At 55.6% G+C, this 21,337-nt stretch overlaps 5 protein-coding genes across 5 annotated transcripts; 4 read left to right on the forward strand and 1 right to left on the reverse strand.

Moving 5' to 3' along the window:
• Nucleotides 1-1,020: 1,020 nt before the first annotated feature.
• On the forward strand, nucleotides 1,021-1,644 carry LOC306956134 (protein S100-A8-like; the record flags this gene model as incomplete). Its single annotated transcript, XM_079547548.1, has 2 exons — nucleotides 1,021-1,173; nucleotides 1,417-1,644. The coding sequence occupies 2 exons, from the start codon at nucleotides 1,021-1,023 to the stop codon at nucleotides 1,642-1,644; spliced, it is 381 nt and encodes a 126-aa protein (XP_079403674.1).
• A 2,227-nt stretch (nucleotides 1,645-3,871) lies between these two features.
• On the forward strand, nucleotides 3,872-5,071 carry LOC306956164 (protein S100-A12-like; the record flags this gene model as incomplete). Its single annotated transcript, XM_079547578.1, has 2 exons — nucleotides 3,872-4,066; nucleotides 4,907-5,071. 2 exons carry the CDS (start codon nucleotides 3,872-3,874, stop codon nucleotides 5,069-5,071), a joined length of 360 nt encoding a protein of 119 aa, XP_079403704.1.
• Nucleotides 5,072-9,234: 4,163 nt separating this feature from the next.
• On the forward strand, nucleotides 9,235-10,431 carry LOC306956135 (protein MRP-126-like; the record flags this gene model as incomplete). Its single annotated transcript, XM_079547549.1, has 3 exons — nucleotides 9,235-9,243; nucleotides 9,791-9,949; nucleotides 10,251-10,431. 3 exons carry the CDS (start codon nucleotides 9,235-9,237, stop codon nucleotides 10,428-10,430), a joined length of 348 nt encoding a protein of 115 aa, XP_079403675.1. The 3' UTR covers nucleotide 10,431.
• A 7,710-nt stretch (nucleotides 10,432-18,141) lies between these two features.
• Nucleotides 18,142-18,599, forward strand: LOC306956284 (uncharacterized protein; the record flags this gene model as incomplete). The annotated part of the gene is made up of 2 exons (XM_079547647.1): nucleotides 18,142-18,267; nucleotides 18,495-18,599. 2 exons carry the CDS (start codon nucleotides 18,142-18,144, stop codon nucleotides 18,597-18,599), a joined length of 231 nt encoding a protein of 76 aa, XP_079403773.1.
• A 1,950-nt stretch (nucleotides 18,600-20,549) lies between these two features.
• Nucleotides 20,550-20,897, reverse strand: LOC306956170 (uncharacterized protein; the record flags this gene model as incomplete). The annotated part of the gene is made up of 1 exon (XM_079547585.1): nucleotides 20,550-20,897. One exon carries the CDS (start codon nucleotides 20,895-20,897, stop codon nucleotides 20,550-20,552), a length of 348 nt encoding a protein of 115 aa, XP_079403711.1.
• Between the last annotated feature and the right edge of the window lie 440 nt (nucleotides 20,898-21,337).

A 21,337-nucleotide genomic window follows, 5' to 3' on the forward strand; every position in this document is an offset into this window, starting at 1 on the left:
CGGTTTCACCACCTCTGTCCTTCCCATCTCCAAAAATCCCTAATGGGCATCGCAGGTTTTCTGCACTCCCAGGAGCACGGATGGGGCAAAGGGCTTCGGCACTGCAGGGGGGGGCTGCCCCAGGGGGCTCTCCCCTCCAACACACAAAGCGTTCTGCTCCCAGCCCCACAGCTGGGATCCTGTGGGGTCTTCACGAGCGGTGACACTGCCGTGACCCCGGTAGGAGTGGCTGGCAGCAATTGCCAACGCCAATGCCAACAGTTGCTGTCATCAGGCAGCAATTGCTGCTGCTGGGAAGTGCCGTCTGGGTGGCTTCCAGCACTCAGCAAGTCCCAATCTGCAGCCGTTTGCCAGCTGCTGGGCCGGCTGCTTGGTGACTGACATGGGATGCTGACTGCTGACTGGTGGGATGCATCCCCCAGCAGCCCTGGGCAGGGGGCAACCATCCCCATCCAGAGCCAAGCATAAGGGCAGACCCCACATTCCCCTTGAACCACATCTGCAGTGGTAAAAACCACCATCACCCCATGGAGACCCTCACCCACAGCACCCCACATGCTCCAGAAAAATCCCACTTTCTTCATCTCCACCGGGAACCCCGAATGGGGAATCCCCTGTAGCAACACAGACCTGCTCTGCTGGCTCTCTGCAAAAGTCTCTTTCGGCGTTTCCTTGTTTTGCCCTAACGAGTTTGGTGCGTCCCTCCCTTGTTAACGCCGGCAGCGGTCGGTTCCTGGAGCTGGGCATGATCTGCCTCCTGGGCGTGCTGCGGTGGCCTTGCACAATTCCTGGGGTTATCGTCCCAAAGTTATTTGAGGGTGTCGCAGATCGTAGCTCAGGGAGAGTATAAAAGAGCCCTCGCTGCACCGCACAGCCACCGCCGCTGCCGCTGCTCTCCTGCTCACATCGCTGTCGGAGGAACCCCACGACCATCAGTTGGTGAGTGGTCACCCCCAAGGGGAGCTCCTGGAGGGCTCTGCCTCTTCTGTAACGCTTGGCTGCTTTTGTTTTCCCAGTGAGATGAAAACCGACCTGGAGCTCGCGTTGGAATGCGCCATCAACATCTACCACCGCTACGCCATCCGGAACCCAATGGATGATTACCTGAGCCGGAATGAATTTGCCATGCTGCTGAAGGAAAACGCCAAGCCCTTCCTCACCGACACCGTGCCGGTGCGCTGCGCTGCTCAGCGTCCGTCTGTCTGTGGGAGCTCCATGGGTGGTGCTCTCCTGGGGCACGGGAGGGCTGAGACTCTCTGATGGGGATGGGGGGGTTGATGGGGTTCTCCTGAACTGGGCCGTGGACCATCCCCAGAGTGGGGTCAGTGATGGAGGTGATGGGAAGTGGGGAGCGCCGGGATGGAGCTGTGGGGTTGAGGGGGACCCCATGCCCTGACTCATTTTGTCCTCCCGCAGCCCAACACGACTGCTGATGAGTACATCAAGCAGCTCTTTGCCAAATCTGACAGCAACCACGATGGCCGCTTGAAGTTCACCGAGTTCCTCACCACGCTCAGCCTCGTGGCCATCGATGCCCACAACCGGTCCCACAAGAAGCCTGGGGACCACGGCCATGACCATGGACATGGCCACGATCACGGACATGGCCACAGCCACGGCCATGGCCACGGTCCCCACCACTAAGGCCGTTCCTGCGGAGCTGTGCTCCTCCAGCAGCAGCATCTCCCCCGTCTGCCCATGAGCACACGACCAAGGCTTCTCTGTCTTCTTCTGCCTATGACACTGAAATAAATTGTCTTTCTCTGTGCACCAAACATACCTGTGCTGTGTCCTGTGGTCTGGGGGGGAGTGAGGGGGGGGACATGCACCAGCCCAGCCTGCAGCCATGGAGGTCACACTCAGACAGCAATGTGGCAGCAATGGGATGTGGGGACACGGGAAGAGGGAGTGGGACAGGGCATCCACATCAATCCTGCTGTTCCCTGGGGGGGGAGAAGAGCTGCACATGGCTCGTGCTGGGCTGCTTCATGTGGCTGTGTCCTGCAGTGCCCACATCCCGGCAGGTCCCCACCCGCTCCCTGAGCCCCCTGCACAGCAGTGTTTGCACCCCACACCTCAGCACTGGGTGTCCTGGGCAGCCCCTCCTGCCCCTGTATGGGATCTCTGGATGCTGCTGAGACCCAGCTCAGCTGGTAACCCTGAGGTGGAGGTGATGCTTTTGCAACCCACAAAGCAACCAGCAGTTTCCTGCAAGCCACAGTGTGGCAGAGGGGCAACAAATGATGCAGAGGGGCTCTGGGGATGCAGTGCTGCACGATGCAGCCCCGTGCTTTTGTCCGTGCAGGGTGGCAGCTCCTTGGAGTCCAGCAGATCCCTGTGCCACCGCCCGCTCATGGGGGACCTGATCCAAAAGCAGGATGGAGCTGTGCATTTGTGTGCAGCCATGCACGGAGAGGGGAACCTCAGGCTTATGGGGGGGGGGAGACTTGGCAGCACCAAGTTGGGGAAGGAAACGTGGGCCGAGTGGTTGTTTGCACCCAGGGACGCCAGTCGTCGCTCTCTGACGCTGCAATTCAGCCATTGGGGAGCAGCTCTTGTTCCCCAGTTGGGTGCTGTCCCCTTCCAGGATGTCACTGCAGGTTTGGGGAGCATCACTGGGGTGGGTGGGAGCGGAGGATCCGTGGCCCTGCCCTGAGGGGACACAGCAAACACCGCCCAGCTGACTGCTGGTGATGACAGGTGGGGAATGAGGATGCAATTAGGGACTGTCGAGAAGCCCTAATGACAGAAGGAAGAGAAAGAAACAATAAAGTGAGTCAGGGATACCAGAATAAAAATCATGCAACAGATCTGGTTATTGCTCCCGGCTGCGAGAAGCGCCCTCCGAAAGCACCCTTTGTTTTTGTGTCCCCACCTCTTCCCAGAACCTCCTGTCTAATTTTTACATCTTCTCATTATCTTCATCCTTTCAGAACCTGCTGCTGTTGCAAAACCTCCAGTTGAAGCTCAGGGCAGTACAGACCATGACCCCGGATTTTTTTTTTTTTCCCTTCCTTGAGCTCAGTTTCTTCCAAAGAACACGAGGGTGCCGGCGATGTGAAAGCAGCGAATAATGGAAAATCACCTGGAAACCCAACCGTTGAATGAAGATAACGCTTCCATCTTTGCTTGTGTTCAACCAGTTGATAAGACAGAAAACACGGGGCCTGCATCTGTGCTAAAAACACGTCCGCAACACTCTGAACGTCCCATCTTTCTGCTGTGTCGGTGTGGCAGAGGACGGAACGCTCAGCACGTCGCCAAACCCGCAGCTTCGGCGCATCGGCTTGGCGGGCTTTGCATTTCTGTCCGACGTTTCCCCATTCTTTGTCCTGATGTGGGGGTGGCAGGACAGCATTTCTGAAGCCTGGTGGGTGCAACCAGGAACCGAGATGGGGACAGACCCACAAGTCCCACCTCGCAATTTCCACGTGTGGGAAATGCTAATTCAAGCCGTTGCTTGCACCAGGTGTGTCACTGCCTCTGATGAAAGAGATCCCGGGGTGCATATAAAGGGCCATCCAGGCGCTGGGATCACTACAACGGACCCGTCCTCTGCAAACCTCCTCGCAGACAAGGGTGAGTGGCATTGGAAGGATTCCTGCAGCAGATAGGGGGGATGAGGGTGAAGATTTTCTGTAGCACTTCGTATCATGCCTGTGTTGTCCCAGAGCCACGTTTCCCCCTTTGGGGTGGTGGGTTAATATCACTTAATGGCATTTCTGTGCCACTGTTAGCAGGGATGGAGATGTTTCCGCTTTGGGGTGGCACTTGCTGAGAGCAGCACAACCTGGGGGTGCCTGGCAGCAAGGTGTGGGGTGCTTGGCTTTGTCCCCTGATGGCCCTAAGCTCTGTCTGCAGGTATCCCACCATGTCCACGCACACCACCGCCTCACAACCCAAGGATCAGCAATTCCCAGGGAACTGCACTCTGGAAAAAGCCCTGGAAGCCATCGTGAACATCTTCCACCAGTACAGCATCCGCGAGGGTCAGCTGGACCTCCTCAACTTCAGTGACTTCCAGACACTGCTGACTGAGCAGGCACCCAACTTCCTGAATGTCTGCGTGAGTGTCCTGGGGAGGGGGGCAAAGCTGAGCTGGTCCTGGGGGTGCATCGGCAGGAATGGGGTGAAAACATCCCTGAAGGGCTGTGGTCCATCAGACCCAGGCACTGTGGGACCACCCATTCTCATAGAATGGCTTAGGTTGCCAGCAGGCAATGGCTTAGGTAGACAGCAGAATGCCTTGGGTTGGAAGGGTCCTGAAAGATCCTAGGCCATGGAATGCCTTGGGTTGGAAGGGTCCTGAAAGGTCCTAGGGCTGTAGAATGCCTTGGGTTGGAAGGGTCCTGAAAGGTCCTAGGACTGTAGAATGCCTTGGGTTGGAAGGGTCCTGAAAGGTCCTAGGACCGTAGAATGCCTTGGGTTGGAAGGGTCCTGAAAGGTCTTAGGACTGTAGAATGCCTTGGGTTGGAAGGGTCCTGAAAGGTCTTAGGACCGTAGAATGCCTTGGGTTGGAAGGGTCCTGAAAGGTCTTAGGACCGTAGAATGCCTTGGGTTGGAAGGGTCCTGAAAGATCCTAGGACCGTAGAATGCCTTGGATTGGAAGGGTCCTGAAAGGTCCTAGAACAATGGAACTGTTGGGTTGGAAGGGACCTCACAGCCTCCCCAAGCCCACCCTTGTTACGAGCTGAGTGACCCCCCAGGCTCCCATCCATGGCTTTGGGCACCTCCAGGGATGGGACACCCACAGTCCCACATAAGGCAAGACCCATCCTCCTTGGAAATAGAAGATCCCAATGATCCCACATCCTCCAAACGCTTCTCAGCAATGAAAGGAACAGGTTGGAGGCAGTGCCCACCAGTCTGGGGAGGGGCACTGACCCACACCCTGTCCCCCCTGCAGGGCAGGAACCGTCCTGGGTACCTGCAGAAGCTCTTTGAGGAGACGGATCTGAATAAGGACAAGGAGCTGACGTTTGAGGAGTTCACCATCGTCCTGGCCAAGGTGACCGATGACGCGCACCGCATCATCCATAAGGATGACAGATGTAAGCCAGACAGCAACTGAGCCACCCCACACTGTGGAGCCGGGCCCCGAGGAACGACCCGGAGGGGTTTGCATGTAGGAATGGGGCTCTGGCTGCGTCTTGCCCACTTGGGTCACCCTTAACATAATAAAGCATCACCTGAACCTCCCTGAGTCCTTCCTATCTATGCGCTCCCTTCTCAGGGTCGGGAGAGTGGGGATCATTTGTGGGTGAAGTGTTTGCCCGAGTGAAAGACCCCAAAAACCCATGAAGGAAGGGGCTTGTGACGGCTGTGGTGGGTGAGCACCAGCTGGGTCACTCACTGTCTGCCCAAGGAAAAGCCAGTGTGAATCCAGGGGAGAAAAAGCAAACACACACAGAATGCATAAGAGCACATTCTGTACACACAGCTTCCACTCCACGGGAAAGTTAGAGATTGTAGATTTTCTCTCTCTCTGCTGGAGCAACACAGGGCACAGCACCGAGGGCACCTCTGGTCCAGCCCCCTGCCCACCAGTGACCCCCAGAGAGGTTCGCCACCCCCAGAAGCATCTGGAGATCTCTGAGGAGGAGAATCCACCACCTCCCTGGGCAGCCCATCCCAGTGCTCTGTCACCATGGGATGAAGGAGCGCTTCCCACCGCTCGCACCAACCCCTGTGTCTCAATTTGCCTCCTGTCCTGGCTCTGGGCGCTGTTGGGAAGAGGCTGGTGATGCTTGGGGTTAAGGTTAAGGTTAAGATTAGAGCCAGGGGGTTCAGGGTTAGGGTTAATGTTAGGGTTAGGATTTAGGCTGAGGGGTTCAGGGCAGCAGCTGGATGCTCATTTGTGCCCCCCAGGCAGCAGCAATGAGCAGCATCAGAGCAGCAGCAGCTGTGGGCATCTCAGGCAGACCCAGCCTCCATCACAGACCCCTTCCTGCTCAGGGTCTCTAGAACATCTTGACTTGGAAGGGTTCTTAAAGACCTGCCTTGCCTCAGTGCATCCCCCTGATTTCACCACCCTAAAACCACATCTAGCAACCAGAACTTCCTTCCCAATCTCATGCTAAACCTTCCAAGAAATGCAGCAGCACCAACCCCACCTTGCAAGCCTTTCTCTTCTGCCCATAAATGTATTTGGAAAGCTCTTCAGCAAACGCTGCCAAGCACGGGGTGCCCAGTCAGGGCTCGGTTCCTGCAGGCACTGCTGGTCCTGCTCACCCTGAACCAGCTCCTCTGTGCTGTGCACAGCCTGCAACCACTCCCTGCCCTGCAGCAATGCTTGCCCAACGCTGCAGCCTTAGGGTCGGGATTGCAGCTCACCATGGCACAGTGCATGGGTGCGACCGGGCTGGGAGGCTCTGCTGCAAACAGAGACCTGTTGAGCCCAGTGGGGTGATGTGCACCACTTACCCGGGACCCCAAAATGGTACCTGGGTTCATGCAAAGTGCTGCACTGAGTGACTGAATGACAGAAGATGCTCTGGGGTACCATTGCTGCTACCTGGTGGGCACAACTGAGCAACCAGCTGCTGCCCTGAGCCCCTCGGCCCAAACCCTAACCCTAACCCTAACCCTGACCCTGACCCTGACCCTCTCCATAACCCTAACTAACCCTAATCCTAACCCTAACAGTGACCCGAACCCTAACCCTAACCCTACCCTAACTCTAAACCTAACCCTAACCGTCACCCTACCCCTAACCCTAACCTCAAGCCTAACCCTAATCCTAACCTTAACCCTAACCCTAACCCTCACCCTAACCCTAACCTGAAAAAAAACACTAACCCTAACCCTAACCCTAACCTTAACCCTAACCCTGACCCTAACCCTAACCTTAACCCTAACTAAAACTGACCCTAACCCTAACCCTACCCTAATCCTGATCTGAAACCTAACCCTAACCCTAACCCTGACCCCTAACCCTAACTAACCCTAGCCCCTAACCCTAACCCTACCTTAACCCTAACCCTAACCCTTACCCTAACCCCAACGCCAACCCTAACCCCAACCCTAACCCTACCTTAACCTTAACCCTAACCCCAACGCTAACCCTAACCCTTACCCTAACTCTAACCCCAACACTGACCCTAACCCTAACCTAACACTAACCCTAACCCTAACTTAACACTAACCCTAATCCTAACCCTAACCTGAACTTTAAGCCTAAGCCTAAACCTAACTCTAAACCTATCCCTAACCCTAACCCTCACCCTAACCCTAACCCCAACCCTAACCCTCACCCTAACCTAACCCTAATCCTAACCCTAATCCTAACCCTAACCTGAACTTTAAGCCTAAGCCTAAACCTAACTCTAAACCTATCCCTAACCCTAACCCTCACCCTAACCCCAACCCTAACCCTCAGCCTGACCCTAACCTAACCCTAACCCTAGCCCTAACCCTAACCTTAACCCCTAATCCTAACCCTAACCTGAACTTCAAGCCTAAGCCTAAACCTAACTCTAAACCTATCCCTAACCCTAACCCTCACCCTGATCCTAACCCTAACACTAACCCTAACACTGACACTGACCCTAAGCCTAACCCTAACCTAACCCTAACCCTAACTTAACACTAACCCTAATCCTAACCCTAACCTGAACTTTAAGCCTAAGCCTAAACCTAACTCTAAACCTATCCCTAACCCTAACCCTCACCCTAACCCTAACCCTAACCCCAACCCTAACCCTCACCCTAACCTAACCCTAATCCTAACCCTAACCTGAACTTTAAGCCTAAGCCTAAACCTAACTCTAAACCTATCCCTAACCCTAACCCTGACCCTAGCCCTAACACTAACCCTAACACTGACCCTAACCCTAACCCTAACCTAACCCTAACCCTAATCCTAACCCTAACCTGAACTTTAAGCCTAAACCTAAACCTAACTCCAAACCTATCCCTATCCCTAACCCTAACCCTAAACCTAACCCTCACCCTAACCCTAACCTAACACTAACCCTAACCTAACCCTTACCCTAACCCTAACCCGAACTTTAAGCGTAAGCCTAAACCTAACTCCAAACCTATCCCTAACCCTAACCCTCACCCTAACGCTCACCCTGAGCCCTCTGCCCTTAACCCTGAGCCCCCCATCCCACCCCGCCCCCTCAGCCCATCCTCTCCCCACCCCACCTCCCGATGATACAATGGGCCAAAGCTCCGTTTCCTGAAATCGCTACCAAATTCTGCAACCGAGCGGATGGTCCCCGACATTGTGAAACATCCCAGGCCTTCCCTGGCTGTTCCGTGCACCGGAGCATCGCCTTGTGAAACCTGCATCTCCCTGGCAACGAGGGCTGGGCTGTGCCCCCCCCCCATCAGCTCCCATGGCACCGTTGCTGCCCCATGGCTGCTCATTAGGAGCTCGGTGGCACCACTTTGGCTCTCATTTGACATTGGAGATGGGGGCCGTGCTCAGCAGGTTGGACAGACCCAGCCGAGCCGGCTGAATCAGCAGGGATGATGGGGAGGAGGAGAAGGGGGGGCTGTCATAAAGCTGGAAAATCTTGTTTTGCTCTTCTCTGCTCCCAACCCGCCTGCACCCAGCCTCTGCGGCACCTGGAGTCAACAAGGCACAATGCCACCAAGGGAGGACATGCATTAAAACAACAACAACAACAAAAACCCGAAGCAAAGAAATCCACCTTTCAGCCTCACCCAACCCCTGGGGCAAAACCGGGGTGGGGAGAAACAGACCCAAAGAGCCACAGTTGGAGCCGTGCAGGGCTGGGAGGCTGCCCATGCTGCGTGCCTTTCCTGGAGAGCTGCTTGCTGCAGTGTCTGTGTCGCACAGATGGCCCCATTAATGTGGAGCAGTGGGATTTTGGGATGCTTCTGGCTGCACCAGGTCCACCAGGACAGCAGTGCTATGGGTGCGGTGGAGGTGCGCCCTTGGAGAGGGGAATAAAACAGAGGGAAGATGCCAAAATGGGTGGATTTAGCAAGGGTGGCCCTGATGGCCGAGGGATGCTGGCTATGGGGACAAGGCCACCTCCCTGGCACCCAGAGAACATTGCAGGAAAAGCCACAGAGACCCCTTTTAAGGAACTACCCCCAAGCCTTAAGCAACACACCACGATGTCATGACGATGGACCGTAATGGGATGAAACAGAGGCATTTCACAAGCAGGGGCTGGGGCTGGCAGGCAGCCTATAAGAGATGCTGCGCTCCAGACCAGCTGCAGTTCAACCTGAGACGGTCATCTCTGCTTCTCCAACATGAGCAAGGCAAGTCAAAGGGTGGTGGGGGGGGGGTTCTAAGGTCTCCATGCTCTTTTCCAGGTGCAGGTTGAGCCAGCACAGGGATGGGCAGCTCCTCCTTGCCCTGTGAGCCTCCACATGTTATAGCAGAGGACGGAGCGCCAATGGAGATGGGAATGGAACCCATGGGGGAGAGAGATGTGTCCTCATGGAAAAAAGCTGCCTGCAGCGTGGGATGGCCACCGAGGGGCTTGTGGGCTGTCAGATCTCAGGCTCAGCACCTGCACTGCCACACAGGCATTGTGGGAGCCTTGCCCCAGCTGCAGAAGGCTCGTTCTGGGGGGAAAAAATCAGCTCTTAGACGTCATGTTTTGCTGCACAGCCCAGAGCCAAGGTTGCAACCTCCTCCAGCCTTCCTTGGTTTGGAGATTACCCAAGCAAACAGCTCAAATTTAGCCTGAAAACAGAATGACTAAGAGCCAGGCTTGCATCCCCACCTGCCTGCAGGGAGCTGTGCTGATGTGCAGCCACCTGCTGCAATCCTGACCTCCTTCTGTGCCTCTGCCTCTCCCAGGGCTGCCAGACCCAGGGGCCGCTCTCCGAGCTGGAGAAAGCCATAGACGTCATCATCGATGTCTTCCACCAGTTCTCGAGACGGGAGGGGGACAAAGACACCCTGACCAAGAAGGAGCTGAAGCTCCTGATTGAGAAGCAGCTTGCCAACTACCTGAAGGTGAGCAGAGCTGGGGGAGGGCTTCTTGTGCCCCAGGCTGGGAGGCCGTTGGGTTGAATCTCACTGCCCCACTGGTTTTTATCAGCCCAAGTGCCCTAGGGAGCAAATCCAGCCCAGCAGCCCCCTCCCAATGTGCTCCTGCCCCAGCTTTCCCCACCCAGCAGCATGAGATGCCATAAGGACAGATGAAGGACAGCCACCTTGGAGCAGCAGCTGGGATCTCCAGCAGCCCAGGAGGGTCTCATTAAATCCGGGGCACCTCGGGGCTGTGACCAATGGCACTCTGCCTCTTCTCCTGCAGCACGTGAAGAATCAGGCCTCTATCGACCAAATCTTCATGGACCTTGACGGCAACAAGGACCAGCAGCTGAGTTTTGGTGAAGTGATGCTCCTGATCGTGCGGGTGACCGCCGCCACCCACGAGCACCTCCACTTCTGTGAGGACCAACAGCACCAGCACCAGCACCAGCACAACCACTAAGGGGGGGTTGAGCTGAAGGCAGCCACCCAGAGCTCTGAGCTCCTGCTTCCCCTTCCAACCCTCTGCCCCCCATCCCTCCCACCTCTCTCCTCCCCCCTCCCAACCCTCTGCTCCTCCATCCCATCAAGTTTGATGGTTTTGCTGCCAAATAAAGATTTGCCCTGAGGCTGTCGAAGCTTTCTTGTTTCTGCGTTATTTCTCACCTCGTTCTCCCCTTCAGCGTGGCTTCAAACCAGGAAGGTCAGACTTGGAGGCAGGCTGCAGGTTCCCAGAGGCAATACGGGTTTCTGGGAGAGCATTGCTCATTGCAGAAGGTTTCGCAGTGCCCCTTGCAGTGTCCCCTACAGGTCAGAGCAGACCACAAAATCTGACCAACCTCCTCATTTCCAACTGAGAAACATCAATTTTGGGAGCGCTCCGCCCGTGTCCTCAAACCGGGCTGCAGTGGTGGGTGACAGAGATGGGGGGGAAAACCTTTTTTAGGACACTTTGGCTGCACAACCCCAGTGCCTGGCTCCCAACATCTCGGGTTTGCACGGAGGCGGCTATGAATGGCTGCTTTCAGGGGGTTGGAAATGCCTGAGATGCCACTGTGCAGCTTCACCCTGCTGATTTGAAAGGCTGATTTGCAAACGCCTTTCGGAGGAACAAAAAGGAACAGTTGTGATTTCCTAAGGGTGAGTGGAAGCCCTGAAATCACCCCGCTTGGTGAGGAAACTTGCCCCCAGCTTCCCCAAAGCAGCAGCAGCCCCGGGGTAACACAAGACTGTTCCAAGTTTGCTTCACTGCTGCTGGTCAGGTTGCTTCAACTTCCTTTAGGGTTGATTTTGACATTTGAAACACGTCTAACACCTTCCTACAGGGTAATATCTTACGGGGTGAACATGGGATCTGCTCAGCTCTGCCCACAGGGTTGGGCGTCCCAGTGGAGCTGCACCCTCGCATCCAAAAATGAGCCTTGCATCCCAAGCTGGGTCACACATCCCATCCCATAGCACTGTAGGGTCTCCATAGAAGGTGGAATCCCACGTGCAGGGGGAGAGCAGAGCTGATTCCTTGCCACCCCCCCTGCTGCGATGCATCTTGCAGCAGAGCTGCCCCCAGGACGTGCTCATCCCCGGATGGAGCTGGCGTGGCTGCAGCAGTTGGATTCTGCTCTCGGTGCTCTCCCTACGCATTGATCTAAGCGCACAAACCCGGTTCTGGGGCCGCACGGGCTGTTCCCCTCCCCTCCAGGATCCAGCCAGGAAGCAGCAACAGGATATTTACCAACGCGGCGGGGCTGTGCGCTGCCCCGGCTGCTGGATCGCTGCTGCGTCACCGCTGGGGCTGCGACAAAGGATGCAGAGAGCAAAAGTCCTGCTGCTCTGAGCACAGCTGAGGTGATGACCGAGCCCTGCTATGACAGTGATTTCCCCAAACGCATCCCACAGCTCCAGCAGAGCTCCCAGACGCAGAGGAGACCCGCAGCCACACTTGGGCTGAGCCAGCTCTGCGATCGGGGCAGCCCACGGCACAACATCAGGGCCACGTTGTCCCTTCCAGGGTTGGGGACAGCACCCGAGCCACAAAGCCCCGTTGCCACTGGAGCATCCCTGCAACAAAACGGGCCAGGAGGACGCAGGGAAGCAGCTCCAGGCTTGTGCGTTCATCCCAGGTTGTCCTAAGGAAGGGTTCGGAGTTCGGAAGAGATTTGTGACAGAGCCCTGCTGCCACCTGCTGGCATCGGCCACCGCCATCCCTCCTTGGAAGAGAAAAAAGGAGCTGCAGCCTCCGGGGCTGGGCTTTATAACTGTCCCGTAACGAAGAGATGGGACCCAGCTGGGGCTCCTCACCTCCAGCTGGGACCTACCCAAGCATCCCCCCATGCGGCCATCACAGAACCAGAGGGATCAGCTGATGTTGGAGAACAACTCTGGTTCCAATCCTCTCCCCTCCAACGTGGGAGCAGCTCCATGTCCAGATGCTTTGGCAGACTGGCCCAAAGAAGAGACCCCATAACATCTTGTGACACATGCATGGCACGGAGCACATCGCCACTGCGCCCTGTCCTGGCAGCACCAAACAGAACCAGGCTCTGCCCCCATGCACCTCCCTGCAGGGAGTTATGACCATAGGTGGGACCCCCCCATCCACCCACCCCACGCTGAACAGCCCCAGCTCCATATATACAGAACTCAGAGGTCCCTTCCAACCTCAATGATTCCACCTTGCATTTGGTAACGCCATTTCCGCCCGACATGAATGTGTAAATTAAAGTCCTGAGCTGTCGCTTGAACACAACAATTTGCTGCTGCAGCAGTCAGCATTTCCAAGTCGTAATTCATTTCTGCTCCTGATGCAACCCCACGTGTCCGGTGACACAACAACACGCTCCTTGACATTCCTAGATTACTGTCAGATTACGGGAGGGCCATCAGTTTATGGGAAACAGTAAGCAGCGATCTGAGCAACCTGATCCAGCTGCATGTGTCCTTAATTCCCTAATGTGTCATTAATTAATGGAGCTGAATCAGGTGGCCTTTATAAGCTTCATCCAACTCAAACGATTCTAAAAATATCCCCATCTCCCCGAATCCTAATGGTGAATTCCTTATGAATGGAGAGAATTAGGTGTCAAAGAAGAAGGGCTGAGATCATCGACATTTGGCTGACATGTATCAAGTGCATTAATAACCCCCTTGGCATTGGGCAGCGGTGTCTCATGCTCAAAACAACCCTTTTGGAGGGCTATAAAACCCACTCAGCCCAGTCCTCTCCACTCGTCGTCCCTTCTAGCTGCTCCTCTTGTTGTTGCAGAGGTAAGGCCGCTTCTTGTGCTCCTGCCCAGAAGGAAGCAGCAAGCACGGAGGTGATGGAGATCCAGAAGTGGGCACAGGGCAGCAGGGATGGGGTGGCTGGGGATGGGTGCACTGCTGACAGGAGCTCCGTGTGCTGCAGAAGGGTGATGGGTGGGAAATGGGTTTGGGGAGAGGCTGGAGGCTCCTTGTGTTGGCCTAGGGGTCTGTTTATACTGGAACGGACAAAGGAAGCCCGGAGGCAGAGCTGAGGGGGTATTTGGGATGGCTTGGGAAGATGCAGAAAGAAAGAGTTCAATGGGGGGATAAAGAGCAATATTGAGGAGAGAGAAGGAGGGTGGTTGGACTAGATGATCTTGCAGGTCGTTTCCAACCTTGTGATTCTATGATTCTATGAAGGGAGGGAGCGAGGGTGGATGAGAGGTGCACCAGGGTCTCCTCTCACCAGAACCATTTCTTGCTCCAGGCAGCTTTGCTGACGCTCGGAAGAGATGGGTGCCAACAAGTCCTGCCACAGCCAGGAGTCCTCCTGCCACAGCTCCCAACCCTGCAACGACTCGGGGTCCTCCTGCCATTGCAACAACCAGAACATCCCTGCCCCCGGGTACCCCTGCGTGATGCCATGCCCCCCAACACAGACCTACGGTGTGCCCACACAGCGCTATTCCCCACCGGTGCAAACCTCCTGCCCTCAGAACACCAGCACAGCCTGCAAGCTGCCACCACCGTGCCCCAAGTTCTAACAGCAGGATCCGGCCGTGCAGCTCTGCAGCCCCTGGACACCTCCCTGCTCAATGCAGCGACCTCATCCTCGCTGCTTTCCAGCCATGATGCTTCCCCAGGAGCATTCAAAGCAGTCAGAGGGCAGCGCAATATTGGGGTGCAGCACCTCTGGTTTGTTATTTGGGTTTTTCCGCCCGTGCAACACATGATGTTTGCTGCCAACAGTTTCCTCCTTGCTTTGCTGCTCCCGTCTTTATCCAGGAAATAAAAGCTGCGTTTCAATCATTCTGGAGTTGTTTAGTTGCTGCTCCGTCCTGTTCCATTTGTGGGTTTCGAGCTGTGTTTTAATCACTCAACCAAAGCGTGAGGAGAACCGGGGAGGGGTAAAAGGCAGGAAAATGCCCACAGCACTGCACAGAGGGGCTGCAAGAACTGCACTGGATTAATCTTGGGTGAACACTGAGTGTTTGCACTGAGCAGATGGCTTCAGACACAACTGCTGTGCTCAGCCAGCTCCAACTGCAGCGCTGCTTTTCCAGCACAGAGGGTGAAGCCATGCACCACATCCACAGAAATCTGCCTCTCTTTCACCGATGTCTCTCCTATTGCTCTGCTCAGGGTTTCCCCATTTGCAATGTCAGATGCACCCTCCTGCTTCCCTGCAGCTCACCAGTCCCCTCCTTGACTGCCCTTACCTTCTTATAAGCTGGTGCCCATCTGTATCACTAATTGGGCTCTAACGAGCGGCAGTGACCTGGTGAAGCTGGGTCATGTAGCATGAAGCTAAATGAACTCCATGGGAGGTGAAGCTCGTGTTTTAGCAGATGGGAAACTGATCTGGGGAAGAACTTACCTGGAGAAAGAGGACTTGGTGGTCCTTTTTAGGATGGAAGGCCATGAGCCAAGCCCACGAGCAACTCCCCAACAGAAATGGAGTGGGAATGCATGCTTGTTGCCTCCAGAAGTCAAACTGAATGTCAGTAATGACTTCTTCTGCCCTCAGCATCTATGAAGTTAGCACAGAGCGCTGCTTGGGCCTCCCATTGCCCCTCCTGGGCTCCAGGTTGTCCCCACTGCTCCCCATCCTGGCACTGGGCATCACTGTGAGGAGCTGAGCTCCATCTCTATGCACCCCCTGGGGGATTTACGGCCGTGAGTGTGACCCCCTGAGCCCCTTCACCCCATGGACCCCCCCCAGTTGGGCTGTACGATCCCACGTGCTGATGCTGCTGAGGGCTCGGCGCGTTGTGTTTGCTTTCAGCGTGGCCATCCTGGTGGGATGAGTGACAGCGGGTCACAGCAGCTCAACCCCAAACCCTGGGGACGCACCGCCGCTCGGTGGCACCTTGGTGGCAGCAGATGCCTGGGAGGGAAGGGCGGAAGGGAACGGTCTGAGTGATTCACAGCAAATTTCCGCCTCGTTCCCAGGGCGGATGTGCGCTAATTGGGGCGGAGGGAAGAGCGCAGGGCTGGAGGAGCCACTGCCATGCGTGGTCCTCCTGCCCTCCTCCGCAATCACATCCTGTGGTGCCCGGCCACCCCCCAGCAGACCCCACTTTGTGTCCAGAACCAGGATGGCAGCCCACTTCCTCACTCTATCCCGGCACAGATCTTTTCCAGGAGCTCCCATGGACCACGAGGGCCAGAAGCACCACAGGCTGCTCTGCTTTGCACCCAAACCCACCACAGCACAGGACCCACAGCGACTTGCTGCCTCTCCCTTCATCCCACCAGGGCAAAATTTAGCTCCTCCACCGCTCTCTGCAGCTCATTAACAACCCACTTTATTGCAGAGGTGCCTCTGCTGGCGGTATCAAGAGCCATTCGTGGGCGGCCTGGGCGGCCTCCACAGCCCCTCCTAGCCCAGACACGCCGAGCAGAGTGATGCACTGCATGATCTCACCTGGCTCCCCACCAGATCTATGGGTGCAATGGGAGCTGGCACAGCCTGCAGGGCAGGGAGGGCTCAGAGGGCCCCATGCAGGTGTGCACACCCGGGGTCATTGACTGCCCTCAGAACACACAGGAATGAGGGCAGGCATCCTTGTGCCTTGCTGCTCCGTGTGCATTGCTCTGTTCCCATGAGCCTCCAAGTGTTTGCTGTGGGAGGGAGCTCACGTTTGGACCTATGTGCCCATTCGGCTGGGCTGGCATCACTCAGGTGTCCCCTCATTGTCATCACCCCCAAGGACAGGCGTCCCCTCACTGCCATCACCTCCAGGGGCAGGAATCACTTCGGTGTTTCCTCACTGCCACCTCTCCCAAGGACAGGCATCACTCCAGCATCCCCTCACTGCCATCATCCTTAAGGACAGGCATCAATCCAGTGCCTCTTCACTGTCACCTCCCCCAGGGACCAGCATCCCCTCACTGCCATCATCCCCAGGTGCAGGAATCACGTCGGTGTCCCCTCACTGCCATCACCCCTGGGATCACGCACCGGACCACACAAAACCCATTTCTTTTTCTGCATAAAGTTATTTTCTCAATGACTTTTCCAAAGCTTTGATCACTGCAAAACCCCACAGAATCACTGCAATCATAAAAGAAAAAAACAAACAACCCCAAGGACCACCAAAAGGAGGCATCCAGCAACGAAGGAAACCTCCCAACAACTCTATTTTCCACGCAGATCCCAGCAGCCTCCCACCACCAGCAGAGCCCCGGGCAGAGCTCACAGCCACAGCTCCGTGCTGACCTACATTTTCGTTCCCAGGTAAACACCGTCGGCAGGCAGGAGGCCGAGGGAGGCTCCGTGGGAAGGGAGCGATGCAGAACAGGACGGACCGGGGGAAATCCTCAACCTTCCCTCCCACCTTTCCCTGCCAGTTCGATCTGCGCCCGTCAGCTGGTGGACGCGGGTGAGAGGGTGAGTGTGTGTGGTTCCCTTTTGCACTTGAAATAATGTGGTTTTTTTTTTTATTTCTTTTTATTCTTTTTTGGGGTCATTTCGGTCCTCCCCACAGGGCTCGGGGCAGCGACCAAAGGCACAGCCTCGCTCCTCCCTGCAGCTGATTCCTTCCTCCCAGTGAGCGCCGGTGATCGCTGCGAGGATGAGGCACTTGCAAATTTGAGCAGGGAATGGGAGAGTGAAGAAACAAAGCAAACGAAGGTGGAAATGCCATAGACAGCAAGGGTGGCAATAGGCAGCAATAGGCAGCAATAGGCAGCAATAGGCGGCAATAGGCGGCAATAGGCGGCAATAGGCAGCAATAGGCGGCAATAGGCGGCAATAGGCAGCAATAGGCGGCAATAGGCAGCCATAGGCAGCCATAGGCAGCCATAGGCGGCAATAGGCGGCAATAGGCGGCAATAGGCAGCAATAGGCAGCAATAGGCAGCCATAGGCGGCAATAGGCGGCAATAGGCGGCAATAGGCAGCAATAGGCGGCAATAGGCAGCCATAGGCAGCCATAGGCAGCCATAGGCGGCAATAGGCGGCAATAGGCGGCAATAGGCGGCAATAGGCAGCAATAGGCGGCAATAGGCGGCAATAGGCGGCAATAGGCAGCCATAGGCAGCAATAGGCGGCAATAGGCAGCCATAGGCAGCCATAGGCAGCCATAGGCAGCCATAGGCGGCAATATGCGGCAATAGGCGGCAATAGGCGGCAATAGGCGGCAATAGGCAGCCATAGGCAGCCATAGGCGGCAATAGGCGGCAATAGGCAGCCATAGGCAGCCATAGGCAGCCATAGGCAGCCATAGGCGGCAATAGGCGGCAATAGGCGGCAATAGGCGGCAATAGGCAGCAATAGGCGGCAATAGGCAGCCATAGGCGGCAGTAGGCAGCAATAGGCAGCCATAGGCAGCAATAGGCAGCAATAGGCGGCAATAGGCAGCAATAGGCGGCAATAGGCGGCAATAGGCAGCAATAGGCAGCCATAGGCAGCAATAGGCAGCAATAGGCAGCAATAGGCAGCAATAGGCAGCCATAGGTAGCAATAGGCAGCAATAGGCTTTCAGCATCCAGCAAGGGGAAGTTTCTCAGCAACCAGATTTAAAGAGGCTGAAATGATCTTCCGTTACTGGAGGGTTGTAGTGAGTACTATGAGGTGGATGGTTGGACTGGATGATCGTGAAGGTCTTTTCCAACCTTGGTGATTCTGTGATTCTGAGGGGAGAGGGCAGAACCGCCCTTGCTGTGTCCTGATGCTTTTCTCCCCTCCAGGACCAGCAGCATCACTCCAACATGTCCAAGCTCATCAAAGCCATCACTGACATGATGGACGGCAGTGCCAGGAGGGGGAAGAAATCCGAGTCCTTCAGCAGGAGTGAGTTTAAGAAGCTGATCCAGCAGGAGTTTGCTCCTGTCAAGGTATCAATATGGGCACAGTGCTGGGTGACACCTGGGGTTGGTTGACGAGAGCTCCTGCAGCGCTCACTTCTACATTCAGCTTTAGTGTGAGATATCCCAAATTGCTGATTTTCTGGGGGTTTGCCTGTTATTGTGACCGCCCTTTGCCTTCATCTGCCCTTGGGATGGGGGAACACAACCTTCACTTCAGCCTGGGGGGGAGGGTCTGATGGTTTCCTGTCCTCCAGAGGTCCTCCACCAGCAAGTACCACTACATCGGCAGCCCGCTGGATTCAGACACCGAGCCCATGAACAAGAAGGAGAGGGGCTCCTCCAAAACCTATGTGTACTGAGGGCTGCTCCAGGGGCACGGACAGGAGGAGGTAAGGAGGTGCAGCTGGAGGAAGGTGCTCCCAGATGGCACTGCATTGCCTTGATGTGCAGGGACAGGTCCATGTGGGGCAGTGTGTCTGTCCCTCACCCAATTTTACCCCTCATGGTTTGCCCAGCAAACCTCCTCCATCAGAGAAAATGGGATGGAGCTTTGCTCCTGCTGGGGGGAGGGATTCCAGCAGCCCTCATAAAGCCAACAAAATGGCAAGGTGATGATTTGGTGCGAGCTCCATGCAAAGCATTGCATCTACCTGGGGTGGGCGGTGGATGGATGGGGTTTGGGGGGTGACAGCTTTAATGGGGTGGCTGCCCCATGGAGTTTTCTCCCCACAGGATCCCTGATTTCCCCCGTGGGCGAAGCACAGCAGCAGTGGGCACAGTGTGATTGCGCAGCGGGGGGGACGTGAGGATGTGCCCCACTCCCCATATTACCTCCATGAGGAAAACTGAACTCCGTCTCTCCTATTTCCTTTGTCCCAGTGCTCCACAGGTGTCTCTTTGGGATGCTTTGCAAATGGGGCTTCAAGATTTGGGGTGCTGGGGCCAGATTTGTAAATGTAACGGCAGAGCAGGGGCTGATGCATCAACCCTGTCCTCTGCCAGCTCCTAGGGCTTTAATGGGTAGAAAGTGAAAAATCACTACTCAGAAGGGTTGGAATGAGCCGTGCAATTAGTTGACTCAGGCTGTCCAGTGCTAATGAATAAAGAGAGGCAATTATTCGGGGAAAATTAAAGGTCTGTGGCTAAGAGCTCATCTCTGGATGATTTGAAGTCGACAGTAACATTCCTGTGGGTTTGAGGGGACCAGAAATGCCCCTCAGCGCTACAGAGGAGGTTTCAGCCCCATTAGAGCAGCTTGGCCTGTGCCCCAGCTTGCTTTTCCATTGAAAAAAGGGAATCCCTGCCTTCTTCTCTATTCTAATTTTAATTTTAGGGAAGCTTTTGGTCTCTGTAATCACCCTGCAGAAGGAGGCGTGGAGGATGGGGAGCGGGGCTGCCTTCCCCCTCTGTGCCCAGCAGAGGTGTTACTGCCCATAGGGAAACCAAGAGAACAATAGTGAGGGAGGAGGGGTGGCACTGCAGAGGTTGATCAGGTCTGTAATGTTCATATCTTCATCTATGAGCTTTTGGAAAAGTCAGAAATGAAATGTAGCTCCTTGTAAGGACTTGCTTTGCAATCATTTAAGCACAAGGATGAATGTTTTCTGCAGCAAGATATTTCCCCAAGCCAGCATGAGCAGGATTTGGTCCTTCAGCTGTTACTGTGCCCATAGTGTAAATATCCCAAAGGGTTTTTTTGGTTTATTTTTTTTGTCCTTTTTCTTTTTTTTTTTCATAAATGTTTGTAACACCTTAAAGAAAGGCAATAAAAGAGGTACAAGAGGAAACTGTCTGCTTGCTGTGAGCCCCAGCAACCAGCAGCTCAATGCTGCAGTGCAAACACTATGGAGGTGGGGCAGCTCAATGGGGATGGGGCAGGAGCACAAAGCCCTGTAGGATTCAGGGGGGTCTGGGGTTGATGAGAAACCCTGGGTGCATGGCAATCAATGGGATGTAGAGAGGTTTTTGGGTTTTCTCCATCACTTGGTGGGGGGGGAGAGGGCAGAGCTAAGAGAACCCAGGGATGATCCACATCGACTGCAGCCAGAGTGTCACAAGGGCTGAAGGAGAGAAAGGCAGCCCATGCATGGCATGAACACACATGGGAAATGAGGATGGGGAGCTTAAGGAGACACGGAGACAGGAGAGCTCTGGGACACATCGTGCTTTATTGTGCTGTTGGCACCCAGGCTGGAGCACAGCCTCATGGGGCAGCAGTGGGGACAGCAGTGGTGTCCCTCAGGGGGTGAAGGCACATGGAGGGGTCTCAGCAGGGCGCCCTGGGGAGTCAGAGCTCTGTGGGTGCTCCATCACTTCATCTTCTGTGAGGGCAGCTGGTGGACCTGCTGCTGCTGCTGCTGCTGCTGCTGCTGCTGGTAGTGGTACTGGACCTGAGGCTTCCCGTGGCAGCTGGAGCCGCCGGAGCTGTGACAGCCACTGCTGCCACCGGAGCTGTGACAGCCACCACCACCAGAACTGTGACAGCCACCACTGCCACCACCGGAGCTGTGACAGCCACCACCTCCACCAGAGCTGTGACAGCCACCACCGCCACCACCAGAGCTGTGACAGCCACCACCGGAGCTGTGACAGCCGCTGCTCTGCCGGGTGTAGCGCTCCTGTGAGTGGCACTGGTCCCTGTCCTGACGGGAGCACATGGCTGAGTGCTGGGTGTCCTATGGAGAGAGAGGCTGTCAGGGGCTGCTACGTGTCCCAACCACCCCACAGCTCCCCATGCCCACCCCATTTGCAGCCCCGACCCACCAACGCTACCCAGGGTCTCTGGATCCCTTTGGAAAGCTCTGGGTCCATTGCGGTGCCCCATGGAGGATCAGCTGGATGCCACCTCCTCCCTTTCACTCTGCCATCCCAAAGCATCCAATGCTTGCCTTTTACCTACGCTCCATATCATCCCCAAAGCTAAACCCATGCTGCTAGACTTACCCAAGCTTGAGAAGAAGGCAAGAGGAGGGAATGACAATCTCCAGGACAGGGGCAGTTTTATAGAGGTCCCAGATCCCTCTGCCCGGAAATGAGACAGCTCTCTGTCACTGCCATCTATTAATTTCATACCCAATCCTCATCAAACCGCCCTCTG

This window comes from Tetrao urogallus, assembly GCF_951394365.1.
Source record: "Tetrao urogallus genome assembly, chromosome: 28".
NCBI lineage: Eukaryota > Metazoa > Chordata > Aves > Galliformes > Phasianidae > Tetrao > Tetrao urogallus.